Source organism: Ixodes scapularis, unplaced genomic scaffold, assembly GCF_016920785.2.
Source record: "Ixodes scapularis isolate PalLabHiFi unplaced genomic scaffold, ASM1692078v2 PGA_scaffold2__306_contigs__length_199485367, whole genome shotgun sequence".
In the NCBI taxonomy this organism is placed as follows: Eukaryota; Metazoa; Arthropoda; class Arachnida; order Ixodida; family Ixodidae; genus Ixodes; species Ixodes scapularis.
In genome coordinates, this window is record NW_024609857.1 from 4,072,070 (window position 1) to 4,081,812 (window position 9,743).

General features: G+C 46.4%; 1 protein-coding gene across 1 annotated transcript; it reads left to right on the plus strand.

Moving 5' to 3' along the window:
• Positions 1 to 8,708: 8,708 nt before the first annotated feature.
• On the plus strand, positions 8,709 to 9,251 carry LOC121836868 (the record flags this gene model as incomplete). Its single annotated transcript, XM_042292150.1, has 1 exon — positions 8,709 to 9,251. A coding segment is annotated over one exon (543 nt), but the record flags the coding sequence as incomplete, so codon positions are not given.
• Between the last annotated feature and the right edge of the window lie 492 nt (positions 9,252 to 9,743).

The window sequence follows — 9,743 nt, forward strand, 5'->3', positions numbered from 1 at the left end:
CGATCTGGCCAATCTGATCTGGCCCACCTCTGGGCGCAGCCATCTTAACGTCACGTGATCACTAATGTGGCAAACAGGCAAGATGGCGGCAACCGGGGGGGTGCCATTTTTGACCGCTGGTTTACCGCTCTAAGTTTACTCAAGCTCGTTGGGTAGCATAAACATAAAATGCAGGTATTGGACGACAATTAGTTTGAAAAATAACCTGCAACTAGCCCACCAACTAAGATAGCATGTTCGCGGAAGAGGCCTGTGGTACAGGTTGCTTTCAAACAGAGCTGCCAGAAACTAGGGCACAGACTTCATCATCAGCGTTTATTTTCCTTGGGGTTCTGTTGGGCATTATACGAGGGGGTGAAAATAAAACAAGTACAGTATACACAAATACAACACTGTAAGCTAGTTAGCTACGTGAGATAGAAATAGTTTAATGGATTCAACAAATTTAGTAGTATCAATTACAAAAACTTGGGAAGAAGTGAGTTCCAATCCTCGATAGCCAATGGTAGTGAGTAGGTCTAGTAAAAAACAGTTGATGATCGAATTGAACGTAATTTACATGGGTGATCTAAACGGGGGGAAATGCGGTGGGGAGGTGATAGTAATAATTCTCTGGGGTGGGTATTGTGATAGAAAATTGGATCAAAGAGAGAGGCATGACACCCGGCGGCGAAGGGAAAGTGAATAAAGGTTAGCTGATTGGCGTAATCATGATATGCTGGTATGTAACTACCATAAATAAAACGAGGGACTCTGTTTTAACGGATTCTAGATGATATGTGAGGTCATATAGATGGCGATCATATAGATGCGGCGTATTCTAACTTGGACCTTGCTGAGTAGTATACGCTAGTCGTTTTACGGAGGATGTAGTTTGTAAGTTTGTAAGTTGATCACGCCGCAAATATCCGAGAGTACGGTTAGTATCAGCAATAACAGAGGTTATGTGAGTAGCCCATGATAGGTCAGAAGTTAGATGAACAGCCAAGTATGTATAAGATTAACAGGTTGTTACTTGAGTGTTAGCAAGGTAATAGGAAAATGAAGTCGCACATGAAGTGCGGAAAATGCCAGGAAGTTACATGTAATAACCAGGGCCGTAACCAGGGGGGGGGGGGGGGGTTAGGGGGTTCTGACCCCCCCCCCCCCCCCCCCCCCGAAATTTTTTTCTGGGTACGGCCCTGGTAATAACGTATAGTGCCGTTTGCCGTTTTGCCATTACTGAATTACAGACGCAAGCTCTTCCTGGAGGATGTGAGTTGGAGAGGAAGAAAAATTTGATGTTTAAATAATTTTTCGTGTAGAAGTTAATAAACCGAAACGAAAACGGATGCCTGTTCGGCTTTCAGTTGACATTGAAGGTTTAATGTAAAAGTTATTTGGGCAAAAGTAAAGATGTCATTTCATGATTCCTTACGGCGCCAAAAGTGCGTCATCAGAGGGCGCGCTGTCTTCGGGGGTTCGCTATTGCCCGGATCGGTGCTTGGGCTTTCGCCTTCAAGTCGTCTTAGGGTAAGCATAAGAGACCCTGTGAATTTTCGGTCTATATTGTGTTAGAATGAATCCATAACTGTGTTTACATCCTGCATATATCTTGCAATTTCCTTTGCATTGTGAGCCTAATCCTATACAAATGTGCATTTATATCATCATGAATAAGAATATTAATAATTATGTGTTTTAGGTTTCAGATACTTGTGTATGAGAGTACCAGCTGTTATTTGTTGCGGTGGTCTTACTGACTAATACTTGTATTATTACGTTATGTTTCCCTAAATACGGCTATCTTGTGTATAGGGATGTGGTCTCTAGAATAGTAGTTGCCTGTTGATTTGCTACTTTTTTTTTTCTTTCGTGTTCCCTGCTACACTGCACTGCTGAGCAATGTACAGGGTGAAACACGAAGACGCCAGACTCCCGTGCGAAACGGCGCCGTGCTGTTTGCAGACCGGTGGCGTCGCTGCGTTTCCATAGGAGCTAAGCCTTTTTCTTTCTTTACTTTTTCCTCAGGTAAGTTCGCTCTTTGCAAATTTTACGAAAAAAATGCACCATCTGTGGGCAACGCTGCACAAAGTCGTAGCGCGATAGGTTAAGAAACTGAATTTTCCGGTCGATTTAAATAGCCTGGCATCTCCTTGTTTCACCCTGTACAAGGGTAGTGGGGCCTAGTCAGGTAAAGCTTCTTTACCTTTTTGTCTCCCAACCCGTGACTCAAGAAGTCCCAATAAAGATACATCCTCCACGAGCTTTCCTAAACACGATGTGAACGAGCTGGGTCGCAGGTTCTGAAGTCCCAGTGGCTTGCCAGGCTTTGGGATGAGCGTAATGTCCGCGTCTTCCATCCCGGTTTGCAAGAATCGGGTGAGTGCCGTGAAGGAGACGTCGTCGAGGTTGTGTAGCATTTCGTACGTGACCCTGTCTTTCCCCGGGGCGGTGGTGCATGTGAGCTTGTCGAGGATTGCTCGCATCTCCGACTCTGTGAAATTCGCGTTTAGTTGGGTCGTTTCGTCTATGTAGAGGTATTCGGCGTAGTCGAGGCGTTGGCCGGCTTCGAGGTATCAAAACTCAAGTTCCTCTACAAAGGAAGGTTCCTCCTGCTGCACTCCGTATAAGAGCTTCGTCGCACATTTGGATGCCTCGATCTTGGAGCGCGATGGGTTTAGTAGGGTCCGGAGGACCGCCCGGGTCCTAGGGGTCGCTAACGTTCCCCGTAACCGAATAGATAGCTGGTGCCGATCGCTCCCCGAAAATGCGGTCGCGCAGACTTCCGCCTTTCGGCCGAGTCCGGCGATGCGTGGTCGTAGCTTGCGCTTGAGTCTCTGCGTCTTCCATCGCTCGATGAGGCCTCGCTGGGTGTCCCACAGGCGGAGGAGATGTGGGTCTATCGCGGGGGTGTTGACGGGCCTGGACTTCTTTGGTTTCTCGGTCAATGTCTTCGCAGAGCCGTCGGGCGGTCCACTCCTGGATGGAAACAATGCTGTCTCCACATCGGCGTTCCCCAGCTGGCGTCTGAACAGGTTCCAATTCGTGAGTCGAGCGGATCGAAGTTTTCGGGTCGCAGACCTCAGCCTCTAGGATGTATTGTGGTCACTTCCATGCGTTTCGTTCAGGTTGGGCCAGCTACGTAGCGTGAGGTCTGGGCATCTGTCCCGACTAACTCTGTTGCACATACTTTTGCGATGTTCTGGTTCCGTAATGATGGCGAGGTGGTTGTTGGTGATAGCTTGGACTAACCTTGGTCCCTTGGGGTACTGCTTCATCCCTGGTCGGGTAGGTGGCATTGAAATCGCCTACGATCACATGGCACAATTGCCTCATCCCCAGGGAATTTCTTCGGGCCGAACCACCATGATCACATTGTGGAAGAAGGCTCCGAAGTCTTCTCGCTTAGGGCGCAGCTGATATTGAGCACGGAGAAGCTGTGGTGCGTTTTTTTTTTTTTTTTTTTGGTTGGGATCTTAAGGAATGTGTGGGGTCTATGTTGCTCGAAGGAATGGTTTATGACGGGGACGTGTTTTACAACGAGGGTTGCCGCTCTATACATCGCAACTCTCCGGGCCATCATCAACTTGCATGAATATCGTGTTTCCTGAGAGACTTGATGTACAGCTTGGCTCCTGGAAGAAGACGAAGCGCTTCGAACAGGTCTGTGTTTTTCTCGGCTCATCTGTTTGTGCTTATTTCTATTTATAATATCGCCATTTTAGACAACTCTAGCTTCAGCGAACAATTAATAAGGCTTCCTCCGCCCGTCGGAGGGGTGGCTCTCGATCGGCTCGGGGTATAAACCCTGATTTCACTTGGCCATGACTACCGCAACCCCTTCGCTAACGGCAAGTCAGAAGACTCCAACTGAGCGCTACAGCATGCCTCCTTCAACATGCGGATCCTCTATCGCCGAACTAGAGAATGAAGCCTCCGTCACTAACCTGGCAGAGGTTAGAGCTCCTGACCACGGACCCCACATATCTCCACCCAACGCTGAAATGTTAACTAGCGACATGGAAATCGCCGACACCGACCAAGGTGAATGGTACGATGCCAAGACATCCAAGAAGCGCAAAAAGAACTCCAGTTCAAGCAAAAGCGGAGATACAGTTACGAACTCGTCTACCACGACAGTTGACCTGACTGTAATTTTTGTACCAGCGGTTGAAAACCAGAGAATCACAGCGATCAGCAGTCTAAAACTGTCTGTTGCATTGGAACAGATGTGTCCCGAATGCATCCACGAGATTAGGCCCAACAGCAGATTAAATCTGATAGCAGTGGATACTCGAAATGGCCAGACGACCCGCGCGCTCCTTGCCTGCACTCAGATCTGCGGCTTGAAAGTTCGGGCGTACGAGCCCGTTCCGCGACACTTCGCAGTAGGAGTGATTAAAGACGTCGACAGTTCACTTTCTGATGCCGAAATTGAACAGCATGTGAGATCACCAGAAGGCCGAGTGGCGAGAATTCGACGGCTGGGACGAAGTTCCATAGTAAAGAAAGCGTTCAGCGAAACAACGTTGCCGAGTTTTGTTTATCTCGGTCATGTTCGCCATCCGGTGACCCCGTTCAAGGAACGCCCAATTCAGTGCCGCAAATGTTGTGGATATGGACATCGCGAAGCCAATTGCAAGCGCCCACCCATCTGCAGTCGCTGTGGAGAAGCCCACGAGAGCAACGACACGTGTTCTGGACAAGAAAAATGCGCGAACTGCAGTCAAGCTCACGCTGCCACGTCCTCTTCCTGCCCAAAATGGCAGAGAGAAAGTGAGACCCGCAGCTACGCACGCAAACACGCAGTTGACTTTCGCGCCGCAAGATCCGCTGTCTCACAAAAGACGGAAACAAAACAAACGGCTGAAATTGAACAACGACCTCTGCACTCACAGAACACAATAAATGAGACATCTAACAAGCAGAGCCCAAGCTCCCATGACTATATGCTGCAGCTGTAAAGAAGAATCAACAGAAGCTCATGAAGGGGGCCCCTCCCTCAATTGACCGCAAAAGTCAAGTTTCAGAACTCAAGGGAGAAAAGGAAAGGCCGTCGACGTCAGCGGCTGTCACTCCTGATCCAATGCGGAAGACTACTTCCACCTCTGGTGCTCCGCCAATCAAAGGGAATGCATGGGAAAGCTGGATTCCGCTTCTCAAAAAAGCAGCTCTCATGGCCTATAGCCTATTATCTTCTGTCGACGCCCAATGGGCACGAAACATCACATCATTGCTTAACATGATTCTTCCGCTTATGGGAGAATTATAAACGCGGGAAGCACCAAGAAGCCGCATAAACGCGTCTGCAATTGGAAATTATTCAACATATCAGGACTATTCACTATCCCCGTGAAGAAAGGCGAGCCTACGATCACCACCAGCGCCCTTTTCAAGGAGCCACGATCGGAATCATCGCCGATCCAGCTTAATGAAAAAACCAACCTAACAACTGACGTCCTTTTGCCTCTAATCTTTCAAGCTGCAAAAAACTTTTTTCTTTTTTTTTATCAGCAAGCAAGACACAGCTTTCAAAGGTATCATGCTCACACTTTTAACTATGATTGAGCCTACTCTCTGCCTAGGCCCCAGCTGCTAATCTGGACATGCTATCAATAGATAAGATTCGATACCAAGCAACCATTTTCCAGTGGAATGCAAGGGGCCTTCGCAGCCGTCTTTCCGACTTTCGCCGATTTGTGTATAAGTACCAATTTCCGGTTATAGCATTATCTGAATCAAACATTGCCGACAATTTTCGTTTATCTGGTTATGAGGTTTTTCACTCGCTACGAGGTAGATCTCCAAGCAGAGTTTTAGTGGCCATTCGTAAAGACCTTACCTATATCTCCCACAGCCTTACTCCTGATGCCACCAACGAGTATGTCGCTTTAACTGTGAAACAAGGTCGCAACATGTTCACCCTAATCGCAGGATACATTCCGCCAAATACGCAGTTTGACTCCCTGCGTATTAGCTCTGTTATTAAAAACACCCCCTCTCCACACATCTTAACGGGGGACTTTAATGCCCATCACCCCTTATGGGGAAGTACAAAAACAACCGCCCGAGGTATTTCACTTGTGACACTCACGCATCAGCATGGTCTTTTTACTTTGAATGACGGAAGTCCAACCTTTTTCCGGGGCGCCACTACAAGCAGCTGCTTAGATTTGACATTTGCAAGCTCGAGCCTTTTGAATTCTCTGACATGGTTTACAGATATTGAATGCCATGGCAGTGACCATATGCCTACGTACACTCTTCTTAAGGGGTTTACATCCAATACCATATCGTCAACAATCAGACGGACAGATTGGTGCCTTTTCAAAGTTAATCTTGAAAAAGCATGTGATTCATTTAGCAGCGACGGTGATTTCTACCATGGTATCGGAGAACTTGTAAAACAACACACAAAGACATACAAACTACCCCGAAGGTTTGTTATGATTGACGCGGAATACGAACGTCTTCGTGCGCTCCGCAGGAGATACGAAAGAAAGGCAAGAAAAACACATGATCCTGAAGATATTCGTAAAGTAAGACGCCAACAAAAACGCATAAAACGCCATCTAGATAAACTAGCCCAACGTCATTGGAGGGATCATTGCGCAACATTAGATCCTCGTAAGCCTCTTTCTAGAATATACAGTCTTGCTCGTGGTCTAAGGACGACTCCACAACAGCGTCAACCTTTTCGTGCACTAGCCCTCCGACTAGATCTTTCGGAACTAGCTGTGGCTGAAGAGTACTGTAAAAAGCTCACGGAAAACGTCGGAAATTCGACCATTCCACTTGTTAAATCCAACAATCCCTTCCGAGCGTGTCCATACATGGACGCACCATTCGATATACGAGAACTAGACGAGGCCCTTTCTGGACTACGTTTCTCAACATCTCCCGGTCCCGACGGTATAACTTACGCGGCCTTATTTCACCTGGGTACAATAGGCAAAGTGAGGCTCTTGAAACTATATAACACATCGTGGGAAACAGGCCAGGTGCCCCGGGATTGGAAGACATCGCGCATTATACCCATCCTTAAGCAAGGTAAATCCCCCCTAGACCTTTCATCGTTCCGTCCAGTTGCTTTGTCCTCTTGTGTCGGAAAAATCATGGAAAGGATGATACATACCCGACTTGAATGGTACCTAGAGCAGTATGACATATACCCCGAAGTTATGTCAGGTTTCCGACGCGGACGCAACTCTCTTGATAATATCATTGACCTCACAACGAGCATCGAAAAACAAAAGAAAGCTCGAAGAATCACCACTGCAGTGTTCCTCGATATTAAGGGCGCTTTTGACTCTGTAAGCCACAAGGCTATCTGCAACGCACTCTGCTATGCCGGGATAGGAGGACGTCTGTATACGTGGATTTTAGACTATCTTGAAAACAGAGCAGTTCATATGGTGACGACAGAAGGGAAAACAGCTGAGTATATTGTTGCTTGTGGCTTGCCACAGGGTGGTGTTCTCAGTCCCACACTTTTCAATATCACCCTCATAGGACTTGTGAACAAACTTCCTCGAAACGTCAGAATAACTCTCTACGCGGATGATATCTGCATATGGACCTCATCAATCACACAGCGATTTAATGTGATTCGCTTACAGAAAGCACTTGAGATAATTTCAAAGTACTTAAAATGCCGTGGACTATCGCTATGCCCATCAAAATCCGCAGCTATAGCTTTTACACGAAAAAGTACGCTTAGGCATCAGCTCACTATAGATGCTCACCCTATATATGTCCAAACTCACAGATTTCTTGGTCTTATCCTAGACAAAGGTTTAACATGGACACCACACGTTAGGCAACTGAAAAGAAAGCTTATTAGCATTACCCAGCTCTTACGATTCATAAGTGGAACTACGTGGGGTGCACCTGTAGCTTCACTTATCCAACTATATAACGCTCTTTTTGTCGGCATTATGCGATACAGTCTGCCCGTACTTCATGGGATGTGCCGCACAAATATAAGCGCGCTTGAAAGTATGCAGGCTCAAGCCCTACGTGCCTGTCTAGGGCTCCCAAAATGTACTTCCAATGTTGGAACTGTAGCTGAAGCAGGCGCTATTCCGATAGGTGTCCTTAGACTACAAGAGACCCTTCGAACACACCTTCGTCATCTTACCAGACATAAAGATCACTATCTTGCAGATATAGCAAATGGCAGAAGTGCGTCTGGATTTGCTCAAGTTATTAATTCTGGTAGCTTAGACACTCCACGAAATTTTGAACCAGCAGAGTTCTCTTCATCGCCCCCATGGACCTATCCAATAATTAATATAAAGACAAATATTCCAGGGCTATATTCCAAAAAACACATTCCGTTAACCGAATTGAGGCAACACTCTTTGGAAATAATTAGTGTTCACCACCGTTCGCGAACACATGTCTATACCGACGGGTCCTGCACTGACGAAAGCTCCAGTTACAGCTTCGTAATACCATCAATCAATGAGAGACTTCATGTAAAATTGGGTCACACGACATCATCAACAGCAGCAGAATTAGTAGCGATTCGAGAAGCACTTCGCTTCATTTCTGCATGTGACTCACGAGATTGGTCAATTTTTACCGATTCTAGGGCAGCTCTTCAGAGCCTCAAATCCACTAAAAACAAGAACGTCAATGCACAGCTCGTTCATCAAATTTTGAAACTTCACCAGGAGGCTATCGAAAATGGGCATAGTCTGATACTACAATGGATTCCAAGCCACTGTGGTGTTCAAGGCAATGAAAGTGCTGATTTAGCTGCCAAGGATGCTCACCGACATAATTCTGGTTTAAAAATCCCATTTTCACGAACAGATGCTAGGGCCAGAATCAACTGTGTTGCTAAAACTATGATAAGTTCCCTCTGGGCAAATCCGCTTTATTATTACAAACCCCTGCACAGCATTGACCCTTTCCTTGTCTTTCGCTCACCCCGCGGCCTTAAACGCCGCACTGAAACTACGCTCCACCGAATACGACTCAACGTAGCTTCAACGGGATTCTATCTCAACCTCATCGGCCAGCTAGACTCTCCTCTCTGTGAGAACTGTGCCGTCACAGACACACTCGAATATGTCCTGTGCCAGTGTAGCCTATACTCAAGTCAACCAAATGAACTGGCAAACTCTCTCCATCTTCCCAACGGAGAACCACTTTCCCTGACTCACCTGCTCGGACCATGGGACTCCGCATCGGAAAGGGTCAAATCAACGACCTCCTTCATCCGCTTTCTTAAGAAAACAAAACTGGACCGAATATTCTAAATCCAGAACATACTTTTACATGAACAAACAATAACGGACAGAATTTTATTTTCCTTTATGCATGGGTATGTATATGTGTGTGTGTATGTATATTTATGTATATATATGCACATAGGTGTGTGTGTGTGTGTATGCATGTATAAATGTATATACATGTATATATGTGCATAGATGAATGTATATAAGTATGTACATATAGGTGTACATACCTTTTTTCTTTTTTCTTTTTTTTTTTCTTTTCTCTCTCTCTCTCTATAATCTATACCTCCCCTCTTTCCCTCCCCTAAGTGTGAAGTAGCCATCCTGCCAATCTTTGCGGGATAACCTCTTCTCCTTTCCAATAAACCAATTTTTCTCTCTCTCTTGGCTCCTGCAGCTCGATGATGTCCGGTAAGTAATTTCTTGTGCCGATGTAATGTGCCAGAGGGCTCGCGCTGGCGCCGGTACCCTGCACAGTTCCGTTGCCAGATTGTTGTGCTATAGACGCTTTGC